The sequence below is a fragment of the Eschrichtius robustus genome, chromosome 3, assembly GCF_028021215.1.
Source record: "Eschrichtius robustus isolate mEscRob2 chromosome 3, mEscRob2.pri, whole genome shotgun sequence".
Classification (NCBI taxonomy): domain Eukaryota; kingdom Metazoa; phylum Chordata; class Mammalia; order Artiodactyla; family Eschrichtiidae; genus Eschrichtius; species Eschrichtius robustus.
In genome coordinates this window covers 25,688,350-25,706,805 of record NC_090826.1, presented here as the reverse complement: position 1 = coordinate 25,706,805, position 18,456 = coordinate 25,688,350, and the positions used below count along the sequence as shown (strand labels likewise).

The 18,456-nt window shown below is 48.9% G+C and overlaps 1 protein-coding gene across 4 annotated transcripts; it reads right to left on the bottom strand.

The window, feature by feature from the left end:
• Positions 1–318: 318 nt before the first annotated feature.
• Positions 319–18,134, bottom strand: TMEM39B (transmembrane protein 39B). 4 transcript variants are annotated; one of them, XM_068539385.1, is made up of 9 exons: positions 18,034–18,134; positions 16,251–16,377; positions 15,531–15,750; positions 14,782–14,865; positions 14,308–14,462; positions 6,743–7,079; positions 5,662–5,849; positions 2,253–2,373; positions 319–737 (listed from the first exon to the last, which is right to left on the bottom strand). In XM_068539385.1, exons 1-9 carry the CDS (start codon positions 18,035–18,037, stop codon positions 495–497), a joined length of 1,479 nt encoding a protein of 492 aa, XP_068395486.1. In that variant the 5' UTR covers positions 18,038–18,134; the 3' UTR covers positions 319–494. The 4 variants fall into 4 exon arrangements, with proteins under 4 accessions (XP_068395486.1, XP_068395485.1, XP_068395487.1 ...); XM_068539384.1 differs by lacking the exon at positions 18,034–18,134 and having other exon boundaries at positions 16,251–17,181; XM_068539386.1 differs by lacking the exons at positions 16,251–16,377; positions 18,034–18,134 and adding an exon at positions 14,981–15,063 and having other exon boundaries at positions 15,531–15,612.
• Positions 18,135–18,456: the final 322 nt, after the last annotated feature.

Here is an 18,456-nt window from a genome sequence, read left to right as displayed (position 1 = left end):
ATAGGAGTGACAGCACCTACCTCCTAGGGTTGTCATAAAAACTGGATTAAGACAAGGCCTGTAATACACGTAGAGCAGCCTCTGGCACACAGCGAGCATTCAGCCAGCAGCAGCTACCATGCTCCGGTGACCTCGGGGGTCTCATCTTTTCTCCACCGGAGAAGGCAGAGCTCACAGGGGCCCCAGAAGCCACGCATGGGGTGTCCTGGCCAAGAATCCCACACCTCTGCTCTCTGCCTGACAGGCAAGAAAAGGAGAAAGAAATACAGGACACAGGCTTATTGGGAGTATAAAAATAGGACTTTTTTTTTCTCCTCATAATCACATCAATTATCAAAGAAAGAAACAGTATGTAACAAAAATACAAAGCTCTGGTGGATTTTTTTTTGTCTGTTTTTGTTTTTTTTTTGCCCCTCACCCATCCCTCTCCCACAGCCGCTTCCCAGGGAGCCCCTGGCTGAAGCCTGGATGCTGTCCCTGGGTCGCCCTGGGGCTCAGGAGAACCGGTGGTCTAGGTCCCTCTGGGGGTTGACCGAGTACGAGTAGGCCTTGCCCAATACCAGGCGGTCTCGCAGCAGCTTGAAGAAGGCGTAGTAGTTGCTGAAGAGGATGAGTGCCAGTGAGATGGTCTGGTGCCACTTATCAGAGGACATTAAGGAGTAGAGCTGGTAGACGATGACAGCGCCCTCCAGCAGCAAAAGGATGTTGAGGATCCGCAGGGGTTTGCTGAAAAAGAACTGCCCAGGAAAGAGTAGGCATGGACTGGAAAGTGGGCTCCAGAAACCTGCCTCTTGGAAGGGGGTTCTGGGTAGGCCAGTGAAGGGGTCAAGCTCTTGGGCCCCATGCAGACTTGGGTGGGGAGGAAGACTTCGTAGGGTTGGGCGTGGACCTTCCCATCTCTCTGCCTTTGTTTGTGGTGTTCCTTCTGTCAAGACTACTGCTTCCCACAGAAGCTGTTTAAGATCCGGATCAAAAAAAAAAAAAAAAGATCCGGATCAACTTCCACCTCCTCCCAGAAGCTTTTCTTGAGAGGTCCTGCTTGTTCTCTCAAACTTTTGCTGGTCGAAAACCAACACCTTATTATATGTGACTTCCTGGGTACTGTCAGGCCTGAACAAAGTAGAATCTTATGACAGAGGCATGGAAAGTTATTATAGACTCTACAGCCTGAGTCATTTACTACTTCATGTGTAGCATCCCCCGCTAGGCCGGAAGCTTCCAGGGGACACGGAGACACATCACTCTTACCTGGTGTCTACAGGGCAAGGTAGAGTGTAGAGACTAAGAAAAATTTTCTGGTCAGTTTAAAAGAATGATCGCTGTCCAGGGATCTTGATTCTGCAGGGGCCAAGGTACCTAAACCTCAAGAGCTGATTATAGGATGGCAGGACAAGTGCCAGGAAACAGGAGTCCGAGAGACCAGCACGCCAGGCTCAGCTCTGCACCTGACAGGCTGCAGGACCTTGGGCAAGTCCCTTCCCTGTCTGAACCTCAGGTTTCTCTACTGGGAAAAGAAGAGGTTAGCCCAGATCAATGATTTCTCAAACTGTGTTCCTCAGAGCCCCAGGTTCCAGGAGGTCTTTTAGGGGCTACCGTAGTGGTAAGCAGGAAGTGAGGGGAGTTCCAACCCTTTCAAACAGAGCAGCGCCATGAGGTCCTATATACTGAACTTTAGTTTGACTGAGTTGGAAAAAAGGATTTTGACAGTAAAATAAGTAAATAAAATGGAGACCACCAGCCCAGATGATTTTGAGCAGCCCTTTCCGTAGTACTGAGTCCATGAGCCATTACCATTAGTTCCCAAGTTTCCCAGTAAGGCACCCTTAGAACAAGTTAAACTCTCTAAGCTGATTTCAGTACCTGAAAACCAGGACAGCCCTGGTATTTCTTTCATACACAAGGTTCTGGTGAAGACTGAATGGGAGGGTGCATGGGAAGTGTTTACCACAGTGCCTGGCACACAATAAGGAATGACGAGTGTAATTATTTTCACCACCAAGAACCCCTCCTTCTGTTGTATCATCTTTTCTACCTCCACCCAATGTTTTCAAAGATCTGGTACCAAGTGAGCTACAGTTATGAAGGGATCATTTGTATGGCTGTCCTTGGGCTGCACATGTGCATTGTCTTCTTTTGGATTTGGGAAATATTGAAAATAGCCGCCTCTTGCTATGACATCACCTTCCTGCCTAGCTGATCCTCCTGCCCTCTAGATCAGGCCCCACCCCTCCTTCCCAGGGGAGGAGACTCACGTGGAACCGGAAGTGGGAGACGTCGGAGGGGATGGCCACATTGTAGTGGCCCACTGCTTTGTAGACGTTCTTGCTGTGCTTCACCAGCACACCCTGTGGCCACATGCATTCTTCAGTCCACCTGGAGGCACAGCCCGACAGAACCCCCTTATGCCCAGCTCACCCACACAAGGGGATGCGAGAAGACTGGGCATGGGGTGACCACCAGGGCTCTACTCCCATTTCTATCACTTAGACACAGTGACTTTCCTTTTCTGGGTCTTAGTTGCCTTTTGCGTAAAATGGGTAAGAACTGTAAGAAATTCACTGCACTGGGAGTCGGAAGGTTTAGGGCTGACATTCATGTCTCTGAGGGATTTGGAGAAAACCCTTTTCCCTCCCAGGGGTCATTTTCTTCATCTGGGCTCCCATCAGTCTCACCTCTAGCCTCCCAGCAGTCCACCACACAGCTGCCCGAGTGGTCTTTGTAAAACACCAAGCCGAGCCTGACTAGTCTCTCCTCAAAACCCTTTGAAGGCTTTCCGGTGCCCCTGGAGTCAAGTCCCCAACGATGTGTTACGGCCTCCGAGTCCCAGTGTGGCCTTCCATGACCCCCACCGCACAGCGCCTGCTCAAGCCACCCAAAACTGCCTCTAGTTCCTCCAGCACACCTGACTGCTCCTGTCTCTGCATAAGATGCTCGCTCCAGCTGGACTGCTCTTCCAGATGCCTTATCCCACAGAGTTCAGCATCTTTTAAATGCTCCCTGAATCTCCTGCTACTGGTCCACTTTCCCCAATGTGTTGTCACTTATTTATTTCCCTGTATCCCTCACTAGTCTGGGAGCACTGAAGGGGAAGGGATGGTGTCCAGTTCATTTCTGTGTCCTCGGAGCATGCCACAAGGCCTGGCACAGAGACGCCCCAGAGAGCACGTGAATAAGGTTGTGGGACCAGTGAATTTTCTCCCATTGTTCTCTGAGATCTCCCAGGAACTCTAAGGGTCCTGGGCCAGAGGACTGAGAATCACTGTCCGCAAGAAGCTCAATCTCATGCTCCTGTCCTGTTGATTCCTTCATTTAAGAAACAGTTACCATGTCATATGCAACAACATGGATGAACCTCACAAACAATATGCTGAATGAAAGAAGCTGGACCCAAGAAGAATGTCTACTGTATGATTTAATTTACATGAAGCTGTAGAATAGGCAAAACTAACCTACGGTGAAATGAAATGAAAAGATGGTTGCCAGGGGGAGGGGGTCACTGGGAAGGGCCATAAGGAAATTTTCTGAGGGGCTGGAAATGTTCTGTATCTTGATGGGGGAAGATCTGTTAATTTCACTGTATGGAAATTTCAAGATCTGTTAATTTCACTGTATGGAAATTTTACCTTAAAAAAAGCTTACATACAAAAAACACAAAAAATTTGCTGTTGGACCCATCACAAGCCAGGCATTTTGCCAGGAGTGAGGAGATGGCCGAGTGCTCGACAGACAAGGACCCTGACCTCCAGGAGCTTTAGTCTTGGAATGACAGGCAAGTAACTAAGCAAACACAGCAGAGGGGGAGTACAGGCAGGGCAGGGACACTGAACCTATCCTGGGTGGTCAGGAAAGTGTTCCTGGAGGACGCAAAGTGCTAAAGGATGAATAGGAATTAAACAGGAAAAGAAAGTTGGAAAGGTCATTCCATGCAAAACATGCATCATAGGCAAAAACCTAGATACAAAAGTACATACAGGGACGTCCTGGTGGCGCAGTGGTTAAGAATCCGCCTGTCAATGCAGGGGACTCGGGTTCAATCCCTGGGCAGGGAAGATCCCACATGCCGCGGAGCAGCTAAGCCCGTGCGCCACAACTACTGAGCCCATGCGCCACAACTACTGAGCCTGCGCTCTAGAGCCCGCGAGCCACAACTACTGAAGCCCATGCGCTTAAAGCCTATGCTCCGCAACAAGAGAAACCACTGTAATGGGAAGCCCGCGCACTGCAACAAAGAGCAGCCCCCACTCGCCACAACTAGAGAAAGCCCGTGCACAGCAACGAAGACCCAATGCAGCCAAAAAAAAAAAAAAAAAAAAAAGAACATACAGAATTGGAGGATCCGAAGAGGCTGGGTCTGGCTAGAGCAGAGTATGAGTTGGGGCATGGGAAGAGACGGAGCAGAAAGGCTGGTAGGAGCCAGTTCATCATGGGAAGCCACGTGAAGGAGCCTGGATCTTACCTGCGGACGATGGTGAGCCATGGGCAGGTTTATCCTCATATTCAGCCATGTACTCTCTTTCTACTCCCCCCTCCCCTCAGAGCCTTAGGCTAAGCCAAGCCCCACTTCAGCCCATTTGGCAATATCCATCCCCTCTCTGGACCACCTGGACAGAGCCTGAGGGGGACCCTGACTGGCATGGAGGGCCAACATCAGGAGGCTTGGCCTCTGCGGCCTCCCTTTGCATCTCTGTGGGCCTACCTCTACAAACCTGTCCTAGGGGCCTCTTCTCGGCTGGGCCTTGTGCTGGGCCCAAGACTCAGATGTGATTCAGAGCTGGTCCCAGCCTTGAGGAGCTTCCAGTCTAATGGGGGAATACAGGCAGGAAATTAGCATAACCAGGGTAAAAAGACGGTGATGAAGGGCTGTAGAAATGCTAGGCACCAAGAAGGATGGGTCAGGCTGAGGGGAGGACAGCCCAGCCCCTCAGGGCTCCTGAGCAGGGTGACTTCTGCCTCTGCTCTGAGTGCAATGCCATCCTGCAGCTGGGCCTCTTTCACCCCACTCATCCTAACTCTTTGTGTACATGGCTATCACCCGCACCGGACTGTGAACTCCTCAAGGGGTCTCGTCTTAGCCATTTCCTCCCTGTGGCTTTTCTTCCCTGGCCAGGGTATGTTATCAACTAACACAGTACCATACCCTGTTACCAGACTGATGTTTCTAAGGCACACCTTGGAATGGATCCCTCCACTGTTCAAAACCCTCCATAGCTCCCCTCTGCCTATAGGTCAAAGTCCAAGCTCCTTTGTCCAATACACAGCACCAGGCCTGGGACAGCTTAGGTAGAAGTAAATGCTTTCTGAAAGAGCAGATGAGCCAATGACTGGATGGATGAGTGAGTGGAAGGAGGGAAGCAATGAGTGAATGCATGAGCAAATCAGCCAATGAGCAAGTAACTAAGTCAGTGAATGAGAAAGTCAATGAGTCTATGAATTTACCACTTGCCTTTCTCCCATCTTCAAGACACTGCAAGTTACCCAAGGACAGGAGACATGTCCTTCCTGGGCCCTGCCATATCCCACTCTGGCCACAAGGCCTAGCATACAAGACATTGCTCAATAACTATTTGCTGACTGAATGAATGAGTTGATGAGCAGGGAGGTGAGTGACTCCAGACACTGACCAGGGGGGGGCTGGGGTCGAGCAGAGAAGGGCAGACTCACGGGTGCTGCAGTACGTTGGAGCACAGTGCTGGGTCCACCTTCTGCCAGCAGCCCAGGTGGGCAGCGGCCTTATGCAGCAGGTCGCAGTAGCTGGCAGGCAGCAGGTGCTGCATGAGGATCACCGAGGTGCTGATGGACACCAGCAGGAAGAGCTCGCAGGACCAGCGCTTGTCATAGTAATGTGTGTTCTGGGGGCAGCGGGAGGTGGGTGAGACCTTGGACACCCATAATGGCCTCACTCCCTCCCCCATCCCTGATCCCACCTGTCTCGGAGATCAAGACAGCCCTAGAGAGACCTCGGGGTGGCCTGAGACGAAGGACTGAACACCTAACAAAGGTGGCTTAACCATGGGCTTAAACCCTATGACCACTACTCAGTTTTCTACAAAGAAAAATTGTTCCCAGTCTGAGCCAGAGAACAGGCTCTGGGGTTCAACGGAAATGAGTTCAAATCTTGGCTCTGCTGCTTAGTCACTATGTGACCTCGGGCAAGTCATTTCACTTCTCTGGGCTAGCTTCCTCATCTGTTAAATGAGGATAAGAGTAACCACCTCTGAGAGGCGTGAGGAGGATTATAATACTCATCAAAGCTCTAGCAGGTTGTAGGTGCCCAAAGGACATGAAGTCCTCTCAACCCCCAATCATTCAGTGCAGCCCATCCTCAGAGAAATGTGTCAAGCCAGCTGGGGAGGTACCCTCCCACATGGCCATACAAGCCAGAGAGAGCACACAGGCCTTTGGAGTCACTCAGATCTGGATGAGTCCTGCCTTTCAAACTTAATTGTGACGTGCCTGTGCCAAAACCACCACACTGAAACACCAAGTCACTGTCTTCCGTTACCAAGTATTACAAACAACAACGCCACGTCCCCCTTGCTGGCTGGGTGACCTCGTGCGGGCCACATCCATTCAGTGAGCCTTGTTTTTTCCACTCTAAAATGAAGGCAGTAGTCACTCTGGCCCTCAAGAGCACATATGGGAATCTCATCAAGAGCAGCAGAGTTATTTATGCGAGCAAGAGGGCTCCTGGGGGGCAGGCAGCAGGGTGAGGCCCCTTCCCTCCCTGGGTCAAGCTACGCACCTTCACGAACCAAACAGGCACAAAGGCCACATAATAGGCGCTCAGCATGGAGCTGACCAGCACCTCCTTCATGCGCCAGTTGAAGTCCATCTTGAGGAACTCCACCTCACTGCGGATGAGGCTGGGCGACAGGCAGCAGGCGTGGGTGGGCATGGCGTCCGGGCCGTACAGCTGCCGCGTGTGCTGCTTCCACGTCTCCCGCAGTGTCAGCAGGTAGTCCCGGCTCCGTGCCAGGCCACTGACCGCCTCCCGGGGACCCATGGAGGCCATGTGGCTTAAGAGGTTTGTCTTGCGGAGGTCACAGTTCAGCTGCAGGAACGGAATGTACATCCCAAACCTGCTGGGGAAGACAGTGGTGAGGGCAGGCCTGCCCAAGGGCCAGGATCCCAACTCTTAACCACCAAGGGAATCTTCTTTCCTCCTGGGCTTTAGCTCTCCTGGCTGTTCAGAGGGGAGACTCTACCGGTCCCTCTAGCCATCCAGCCTCCCAGACAATGATCAGTCATTCAAACCATGTATTAGCACTAAGTATGTGCCAAGCATTGTGCTGAGCGGCAGGTATACAGTAGGAAGCAAGACACGAGTCCCGGCCCTCACAGACTATTGCTGCCCAGCAGTAATCATAACAGTCCACATTCACTGGGCACAACCTGTGCTCCAGATACTGTACTAAGTGCTTTACATGCATTCTCTTCTTTTGTTTCTCCTAACTCTGTGTTAGGTACTGTTAGTTTGTGCCCTTTTCAGCTGAGGAAGCTTTGACTCAGATAGATGGAGTGGATTCTGAAAGGTCACACAACTAGTAAGGAAGTAATAGAGCTGGGATTAAAATCCAGAACTGTCTGGTACCGGTGATCATGACAGATACTCCACAAATACTACAAGTAATTCATTAATTGAAAATATACATGGTACCACAAAGGAGAGGTAGACATTGTCATGGGTGCACATGGGGGCAGCTCTTTAGCTTGCAGAGGAGGACAGTTCAGGAACAATATTTATTGTGTGTCTATCATGTGCCAGGCACTGAAATGGGCCCTTGAACAGTACAAACCACTTCCCCTGAGGAGTACCCCTAGGTCAGGGCTGGAGCTAATTAAGAGATGGAGTGTGTGGCTGATATCATTTAAGGAGAAAACTAGACAGACCCATAGCCCAGAAGAGTAGATCATTAAAGTGGGTAAGTGGGCTTCCCTGGTGGCACAGTGGTTGAGAATCTGCCTGCCAATGCAGGGGACAAGGGTTCGAGCCCTGGTCTGGGAAGATCCCACATGCCGCGGAGCAACTAGGCCCATGAGCCACAACTACTGAGCCTGCGCGACTGGAGCCTGTGCTCCGCAACAAGAGAGGCTGCGATAGTGAGAGGCCCGCGCACCACGATGAAGAGTGGCCCCTGCTTGCCGCAACTAGAGAAAGCCCTCGCACAGAAACAAAAGACCCAACACAGCCAAAAATAAATAAATAAATTAATTAATTAAAAAAAAAAAAACAAAAAACCTTCTAAAGTGGGTAAGTGCCAAGCACAGTACATGGAACGTCATGATAGCTGCTCTTGACAGGCATTCCTTGTTTTAGCTTAGGGCCTCTCAATTTCCCCAGGCCCTCAGACATAGCTCCAGAAGAGTCCCTGGGCTGCTGCCAGGAGCCAGAGCCAGTGAGAATGTTACATTTTCTTATCTATAGTAATGTTCTCTTTCTTTATTCTGAACTTCCAGGAAGGGATATATGAGTGTTCTTGGGCACTCATATAATTAGCCTCTTTGGGTTTTTGCTTTCTGGCCTATAAAATGGGAATGCTTCCACTTCTCCTAGGGTAAGGTTCAAGTAAGATAACTTAGAGAATTCTGGTCAATAGCATAAACTTTGGGGTCAAATAGGCTAGGATTAAAATCCCAGCTCTGCCACTTACTAATGCTGTGATTTAGGGCAAGTTATATAATCTCTAAGAGCCTCAGTTTCCTTAACTTGCCTTAAGTTACCTAGCTTGTACTGATTCTCTATGCTCAGTCAGGCATTATGCTAGTGTTTTTATAAATACTCTCTTTTAATCTTTGCAACAATGCCCAGCATGGTGTCTGGCCCAAAGTAGAAGATCAATACAATTTTGTTTAGAAAGGAAAGAGGTCAATGATTCTGTGTGACAGAAAAGAACACTGAAATGGGATTCCCAAAACACTCTTCAGGGCACTCGGTGGGAATGAGGGCGTGGGGCACCTACATGAACATACAAGGGCTTCAGACTCAACCTTAAGGACAAGTACTCAAGAATCTTCTTGGCTTTGCCACTAAGAAGGACTGCCAATACAATTAAACTATTTGGTAACAGCAAGTAGCTGCTCTGACAGGTCACCAGTTAGAAACAACTTCACGTGCAAGATGGCAGATCCTCTTTCATCCTCTCCATCCTAGATGTGACAGTATCAATGTAGAAAGTAAATAAATAAAAGTAGAAAATAAATCCATATCAGCAAAGAGAATGGGAGTGGGGGTTATCAGTACATAAGTGATTCTGACAAATTTAGATAGCAGATGGAAACATGTTGACAGATGAGGAGGTCAGCATCTAGAGCAGCGCTGTCCAATAGAAAGATGAGAGTCACACAGGTAATTTAAAATTTTCTGGTAGCCGCATTAAAAAAAAGAAGAAATCAATTTTAATACTCTATTTTACTTAACCCAATATAAGCACAATATTATCGTTTCAATATATAATCATTATTTATGAATGAGATATTTTACTTTCTTTTTTTGTACTAAGTCTTCAGAATCCAGTGTACGTTTTACACTAACAGCACATTTCAGTTAAAATTAGCCTATTTCAAATGTTCAGTAACAATAGGCAGCTAGAAGTTACTAAACTGGATAGCGTAGGTCTAGAATGTGCCATGAGAGGGTTACAATGGGGGTAGGAGCTTATCTGCCCAGAGTGACCCAAGAGAGACTGGCTTGAAGTGGGCACATTTGATAGAGGGTAGAAGTGAGAAGCAGGGCTGAACAAATGGGATTAAACACAGATCCGTATTCATTTATGAGTCACTCCCTTTATTCTCCTACAAACCTGACACAATCTGCCCTGAAAGATTCTTCTCTAAAGAAACTGAATAAACTGAGGAGAACCGAGGTCTCTAATGGGGGCACCCTAGAGTAATACCCCCCTCCCCTTTCTGGTCTATGGGTGCCCACAGCCTGACAATTAGCACCACACTCACTCTTCCTAAAGCAAAGTCTACCAGTCAGTGTGCCCTGCCCACATACTTAGAATTCCCAGTCAAAACTCCCATTCACATATACAATGGCAGAGGGAGAGAAAATGCATTCCAAGCCACTCAGTCCTCCACTCTTAAATGTAAACAGACAACCAAAGAAACTAACTACACTTAGAAAACTAGCAGCATGAAACAGAAAAACTGACCCGGTGGAAAGACAACATTGAGGGAACATAAGAGATTTTTAAAACAAGAACAGAATGCTGTGAGAAAAGAACAATCAGAAATCAAGAAAGAGGACTTAGAGATGAAAAATATGATTGCTGAAAAAAATCTCAATAAAAAAGCTGGAAGATGAAGTTGAGAAAATCCCCCTAAAGACAAAGTAAAAAGAAAGAGAGAGAAAAAGAGAGAGAAAGAGAGAGACAGAGTCAGAGAGAGAAAGAAAGAGGGGAGGGAGGGAGGGAGGGAGGGAGGGATGGAGAGGAAGAAAGGGAGAAAGATGAAAAGTATGAGGAAAAATATAAGAGAAACAGATGACCAATCTATGAGGTCTACCATCCGATGCGGAGAAGTCCCAGAGAGAACAGAAAAAATGAAAGGGAAGATATTATCAAAGAAATAATAGAAGAAAATTTCCCTGACCTGAAGAAATACACAAATCTCCAGGTTAAAAAAGTCCTAGAGTACTGATAAGATGAATGACAAAAGTTCCATATCAGACACATTCTTGTGAAATTTCAAATAATCAAAAGATAAACAGAATACTCCCAAAAGCTTTCAGAAAGGAAAGAACAAGTCATCTACAAAGTAACTGGAATCAAACTAGCATCAGACTTCTCATTAGAAACATTGGATGCTAGAGACAATGGAGCAACATCTTCAAAATTCTGAGAGAATATGAACTTGAACTTAGAAATTGACATTTGGCCAAACCATCAATCAAGTATGAGGGCAGAATAAAGACATTTTCAGACATGCAAGGACTAAGACTGTATATACCTCCCACATACCCGTTAAGAAAATTACCTCATAATGCACTCCAGCAAAATAGGGAAGAAAACCAAGAAAGAGGAAGACATGGGATCCAAGAAACAGTGGATCCAACCCAGGAGGGCAGTGAAAGAAAGCCCCAGGCTGAGAGCTGTATAGCAGGCTTAAAGAGCAACCACGCCAGACTGGAGCAGGAGGATGGAGGGCTCCAGGAGGGATGTCTTTGGGGGGAAACTGGACTCCAGGCAACAGGTAGTATGATTGACAGGCTGGATAAACTTGAGGATATGTTGAAGGCCCATCATTCTTTTGTCAACAAGAAAAAAGAAAGGCAATTAGAAACTCCAAGAAAAATAAAAAGCTGTATAAGAAAGTTACAATCTAAATATGAAGCAAACTAAAATGTGGCATGGTTTTAAGCAACTGATGGAATATAAGAAAAGAGAAACCATTTGACCTTGACACTAGGAACATTCTTTTTTTAAGAGGCCCAAGATTATAATTCGGTAAATATAGAGAAGGAATATCATCTATGCACACTACTCAGTCCTGCAGTGAATAATATTTTCACACTCATAATAATATCAAGGCCACTTATGGGTTTTTAATTTTTAGAATTAGCCTTTGACAAAGAATGGAAGACTTAAATGTGGCTATATAGGAGAATGTGAATGTCAAGCATGACAATATAAGAGTACAGCTGCCAGGAAGTGATAGGAGGAAGAGGGGAGGAAAAGCCGATGGATAGGGCTCCTAATATTATGTTCTTACATAAAAGGGATTAAGACACTGACTATTGTTGATGCAATAAAAAACATAGGCATACTCATATTATTGAAAAAGAGGCCCAACAGAAAACTAAAAATAATAACAATTATCAAATACTAGGAACAGTACAGGTGGAAGGTGAAGTAAATCTTCATCTGTCAATGCAGGGAATCAATGTACATGTGCATGTGTGCGTGTGTGCGTGTGTGCGTGTGGTATGCTTGTATATGCACAGAACATTCATTTCCAGGATATACAAGAAACCAGAAACATGGTGGTTACCTCTTGCGGTGGTTAGGTTCCCTTCCTTCTAAGAGTGGAAGGGAAACTGGGTAGCTGGGAGACAGGAGTCAAGGGAAGAATTTTTCATTCTACATTCTTTTATCTGTTTTTCAGTTTTAATGATGTGAACCTATTACCCAATTATAAAATCAATAAATAAATGTGTAAAGAAATAAACAAAAGCATAAGGATATTAGAATTATGGAGGTAACTCAGAGAACACTTAAAACCAGAAACAGTAAAAGAGGTTGCTTTTGAGAAGTGGCACTAAAAATCTGGAGGGTGGGGTTAAAGGCTGTTTCTCATCATAAGCTTTTTTTTTTTTCTTTTGGCCACATCACACCTTGTGGGATCTTAGATCCCTGACTAGGGATCGAACCTGCACCCTCAGCAGTGAAAGCACGGAGTCCTAACCATTGGACCACCAGAGAATTCCCATCAAGTTTTTTAGCACTATTGAATTTGATTTTTTTATGATATCCTTGTCTTATATTAATAAAAATTTAAAGATTAAATAATATAAAATAAAGCAAAATATGAACACTGGGTGATGTCTGAGTAGTAACCAGAAAGTGTCAAATTAAGGCAACTGCTGACATTTCTAATCAGTACAATCTTGGAGGGCCATTTGTTAATATCTATCAAAAATGTAAAACATACCTTTTGGTGCAATAATTCTACTTCTGGGAATCTGTTGTACAGAAATATTGGACAAGCGTGCAAAGATGTATGCAAAAGAATGTTCCCTGCCTCATTGTTTCCAATAGGGAAAAGCTAGAAACAACTCAAAAGTCCACCAACAGAAGACAAACAGAACAAATTGTGAAAAGTCTATTCAATGGAATACTATGAGGCCATTTAAACAACTGAGGCAGACCCATATATACTGCCATGGGAAAATATCCAAGTTATATGACTATGTGAACATGTAATAAATTATACATTGTCATGCATAGAGATTAACCCTATTTCTGTTGGTTTTTTTTAAAAATTTATTTATTTATTTATTTTTGACTGTGTTGGGTCTTCGTTTCTGTGCGAGGGCTTTCTCTAGTTGTGGCAAGCGGGGGCCACTCTTTGTCGTGGTGCGCGGGCTTCTCACTATTGCGGCCTCTCTTGTTACGGAGCACAGGCTCCAGACACGCAGGCTCAGTAGTTGTGGCTCATGGGCCCAGTTGCTCCGCGGCATGTGGGATCTTCCCAGACCAGGGCTCGAACCCGTGTCCCCCGCATTAGCAGGCAGATTCTCAACAACTGCGCCACCAGGGAAGCCCCCCTATTTCTGTTTTTAAAAAATGTATATGTGTGGGTACTTGCACAGAAAAAATTTAGAAGGACATGCTGCAAGATAATGGTTTTCTGGAGAACTGAGATTATGTGGGACTTCCATTTTCTATGTTAAAAGCTTCTGTAAAGTTTAATATCGTTACATGACACATGTATCACTCTTATAATTAAAAACTAGTTATAACTAAAGCAAGTGTGATTGGGCTCCTACCATGACAGTGACCTTTTGATCACACAGGGGAGAGACGAGTGCCCAGCTCTGAAGCTTCCCAGGGAACAGAGGTGACCCAGACTGAGGAAGTTCATGACTCAGAAAGCCCAGGGGTTGGGAAATGACTGTTAATGCCCAGGCAGCCAGCAGCCTGCCCCAGAAACAGCCAGAGTGGACATCTTGCCAAAGCTCTCCCCAATTCTAGTCCAGAAAGGGGCAGGCCTGTGCTCCTCCCAGACACTGTCTTTCCATCCTCAACAATCTGGGTTCTGGCAAGACGGAGGAAGTGAGTGAGCAAAGCAGACACACAGACAGACATACAGATATGCATGTGAAGATACACACACACACACACACACACGCTTCATGCACAGACACCACACAGAAACATGCATGCACCCAGGTGCTTGCAAGCATACAGACCTGGGGGAGGCACCGAGAGACTACATAAACACTAAGATATGCAAAGAGACAGAGAAAGAGAAAGAACCAGAGATAGAGGAAAGGAAGAGAGAGGAAGACGAAGCCCGTGCATCCCCCCTCAGGAGCTGTGGGATATACACTCAGATCTGAGTCCCCTTCTGACCTCCCCCTTGATGGCACCTTGGGGAAATTATGCCTGCCATCTCAGTTTCTGCTCCTGTAAAAGAAAGCTAATCGTCCTGATCTCAGGACGATATTGTCAGACAATGTGAGAGGGTACTGTTGCTGCCTGCCTGTGAGTCTACTGGGTAGGGGGGCCCGGTGCCCAGCCACACTCAGGGCAGAGGTCAGGAACAGGTGCTGGGCAGTGAGGGGGTGGAGTGAGGGGTACTCACGGATAGCAGAGGAACAGGAGGTTCAGGAAGGAGTAGGTCCTGAAGAGGTGGATGAGGGAGCGGCACAGACTCCAGCCTGTTGCCGTGAGAACGGTGAAGCGGGTGAGGAACAGCATGATGGAGCGAAAGAGGGAGACCTTCCCCCTCTGAGAAGCCTGGGTCAGGGCGAGATAGGACGGGATGGGGTCTTGGATGGAGGTCATGGGGGCTGTGCCCAAATCCCACCCAGCATGGCCCGTCATCCCGCCTGGGGAAACGTGGGGCAGCAGGCTGGGCAGAACCTGGCAAGGCGAATCCTTTCCCTCGACGCCCAGGAAACTCCAAGAGCCGATGGGATGTAATACTCTTCAACCAAGTTCAAAGGGAGCCCCAAGGAAATGCCTCAGGGTTGAAGGGCTGGGCACACCTCCTTGGTACCCCCACGGGTAAAGGGGAGTCCCAGAGTTCCCCGGCCAGCCTCTGGGACCCAATCACCTCCTTCACGATGGACCCAATGAAGCGGCGGCCCAGAACAATGGTGGTCACCATCAGCAAGTTGAAGTCGATCAGGTGGAAATTCTGTCAGGGGGCAGAGGCTGGGGGTCACGTGGGCCCCCTGCCCATGTACGGGCTTTTCGCATACCCACCTCCCCCTGCCCAGTCCTTTCCATCAGGACTGTCCCCACTCTCTGACCTTCACAGGCCTCCAGCTGAGTCAGACCAGGAAAATACCTAGAGGAGTAGAACAGGACCCAGAGGAGGAAAGTGGGACAGTCCCTGGAGACAAGAGAGTGGTGTGTGAGCCCTCTTGCTCTGATCACCCATGTCCCTGCCCCTGCACCTCTCCTTCTGCACAGAGCTCTTTCCTCTCCTTGAAATAGCCATGTACGCCTGTGGCTCACCTCCCCCACAGGACTTAAGACTCTGTGCTCCTTTAGACAAAATCTGAGTCAGATTCATCTCTGCTACCATTACACTGTGTAGTGCGGTGCTGAGCACACTAGGGGTGAGCGTTCAGGAATCATCAGTTTCCTGTTCTTTTTATACCTCCATGCCCAGCATGAGGCCAAACACACAGGGTTCTGGGTAAGCTATGCTAAACTAAAACCAAACATGACACACACACACACACACACACACACACACACACACACACACACACACACACACACACACACACACACACACACACACACACACACACACACACACACACACACAGCGGGTCCTAGCTGGGCACCTACCAGGGAGGTGTGGGAGGGCGGGTGGGAGGGTGGATACCACCACACTGTCTTGTAGATGTTGATGTAGTGGACGAAGAGGGCTATGAGCTGGCAGAAGAAGAGCTGCAACTCAAACAGAATGCTGGCCTGGACGGGCAGCTCGGGGATCTTGCAGTGCTGCAGGGGCACGACCGTCTGGGTGGCCAGTGGGGGGCTGGAGAGGCCCGTCCCAGAACTGCTCCTGGGGGTGGGAGGGAACAACATCAGGAGCTGACCTGAGAACCCTACCAAGAAGCGCTTCTGGGGCACAGGATTGCGGAGCAGGACCAGAAAAGCAGCTCAGGGCAAGGATGGAGTCCTCCTAATCCGGCCTGTCACACAAAGGAGCTGACAGAGCCTCTTCCTATTCATAAGTTTATTCAGGCTTTCCAACATTCCCCAGGAAGGAAAGAATTGTTAGGTCCATTTTACAGATGAAGAAAAGGAGGCCCAGAGAGGGGAGACAACTTGTCCAAGCCACCAGCAAATCAGAAGCAGAACTGTAACTGGAATCCAGGCCTTCCAGATGTCCCACTGCATCTGTCCCACTGACCACCCTCTGGGACTTTTCTGCTGCTCCCCACCCTTTAAGCCCCCATCTGGCATCTGGGGTATCACACCCTAGAGCCCAGTCAGGGAGAGCTTTGTCCAGATTGCTCCTGAGAGCCCACAGTGAGGCACAAGAGACAGAAAGTAGTTTACCTGGTGCGGGAACGGACACTGGTGACTGATGCGCTGGAAGTGTGGCCCCCACCTGAGCCCCCAGAGGATCCTGGCTCACAGAGTGGATTTCGACAGTAGGATGTCCTGTTGGGACCTCTTCGTCCTCCTGCAGGGCTCGACACAAGGTAGATCCTCAAGCCAGAGGGCATATATCAAGGATAACAGCAATGATACTGGCTACCAGTTCTCATTTTGTCACTCAGTTACAGAGACCCATGATCTGGCCCCTGCCCACCTCTTCCAACTTATCTCCTACCATTCTCTGCCTCGCCCCCATGCTTCAGCCAGCCTGGCCTTTCTCTCTTTGAGCAAACCAAGCTTATTGCTACCTTCTGCACTTGCTGTACTCTCTGGAGAGCCATTCCCTGCCATTTTGTGAGTATCTGCCCCCATAACTCTCTATCTTATTTCTATTTTTTTTCACAATTCACTCTTCATCTTATTCATTTGTTAACATATTTACTATCTATCTTTCCCACTGGAATGGAAGGCCAGTGAGGTCACTATCCTGATATGTCCTTTTCACTGTTGTATCCCCTCCTCCTACCACAGTGCCCAGCATGAAGTAAGTGTTCAATAACTGTTGATGAGGTAATGAATCCGGACAGGTTCCACAGATTGGTAAACTCAGTTTACATTGTGTCACAGGTAGTCTGGGGGTCTGGGTCCTGCGCTCTTAGCGCTGGTGTACACTGCTCCTTTCAGATACTACAACTCCCTGTAGGTTTACAATTATGGGCACCCGTGAAGTTTTTTCCCCAGAACCCAAGATCCAGCTCAGTGGGCATCCTGGACTCTCACAGTCAGGACCCAGGGCCTGAGCACCGTGTCAAGGGAGAATGGTGTGGTTGTGAACCCAAAACTTGGACGTGCAACCTCTTTTTCTAGGCTTAGCAGTCTAGCCCAAGCTCCCAGGCACCACCCTGCACAAAAGTCCTGCAACAAAGCTCCAAGGCGCCACCCCAGTCCCAGCCAAAGTTATAGCCTTGTTCATACCTCCTCATGGCAGCAGAGCAGCCTCCACACACACACACACACCCCTTGCCCTAGCTTCTCAGCCTGGAAGCTTTTCCCACACGTCTCGGAAAAGTTCTTGTCCGGGAGCTCTGCCCCAAACAGCTCCCAGCCCCAAAGCTCTGTTCATGCACTACTGTACCTGGCTTAAAAAACCCCACACAGGCACCCTCAGTCCAGATGCTCTGCCCACAACCACTCTCCTCTGTTTAGAAGCTCTGCACCCACATAAAGCCCCTCAGCCCAGAAGCCCCGCCTACACACAATTGTCAGCTCATAAAACCCGCCCACAAGCCAATAAAAGCTCTCTCTGCCAAGAAGCCCGGCTCCAGAGTGGGCTCCCTTCGTCTGGAGGGTCTCCTTCCCGGCCCACCTCGCCAGTACAAAGCCCCTACTGCCCAGAAAGTTTGCCCCTGCACCGGGGCCTACAGATCAGGAGCTCCGCCCTTAGCGCTAAGGCCACGCCCGCCACTAAGCCTCGGCCCACTCTAGCCCAGAGGAGTGGGTCCTCACCAAAGCCCCCAGGAGACACCGCATTTGGAAGCCCCTCCCACCGCTCCAATGTCCCGCCCCCACAACAGAAGCCCCACCCGCAAAACGACAGGAGGGGGCGGGGTCCCTCTACGCCCACATCCCCTCCCCCTCCCCTCGCCGGGATCCTGTCCGCGTGGGGGAGCAATTAGCAGCTTGGCCGTCCTAACCCCCGAGCCCGCCCGTTCCCGGGCAGAGCTGGACCCGCGCCGCTCACCCATCTCCTCCCCCCGGCGCTCTCCGCTTCGCCGCCGCAGCTCCAGCGGGCAATATGTCGGAGGCGACGGCGGCCGGGAGAGGACTAACCGCCGCAGCCCAGTCCCCTGGTATCAGCTGCGCGCTCCCGCCTCGCCGCCAAATTTGCATACAAGGCGGGCTAGAAGCTGGGGGCGCGCTTCTTAAAGGGGCCGCTCGGACCAAAGCAGTCCCGCGCGCTCTTTGTCTCGCGGTCCCCCACGCCTTTCCTGCAGCTGCTGCTGAAAAACCCGAGAGGGAGAAGTACCCACCTTCTGCTCTTACCTAGCGTGCCTTCTCACAGCACCTCTTCAGGGCCGAGGGAGGGGGCCGGAATAGCCTCTCGGTTCCTGCATCCATGAGTGGTCTTCCGGCGCCTCAACCTCATCGCGTCCCAAGTTGGGCT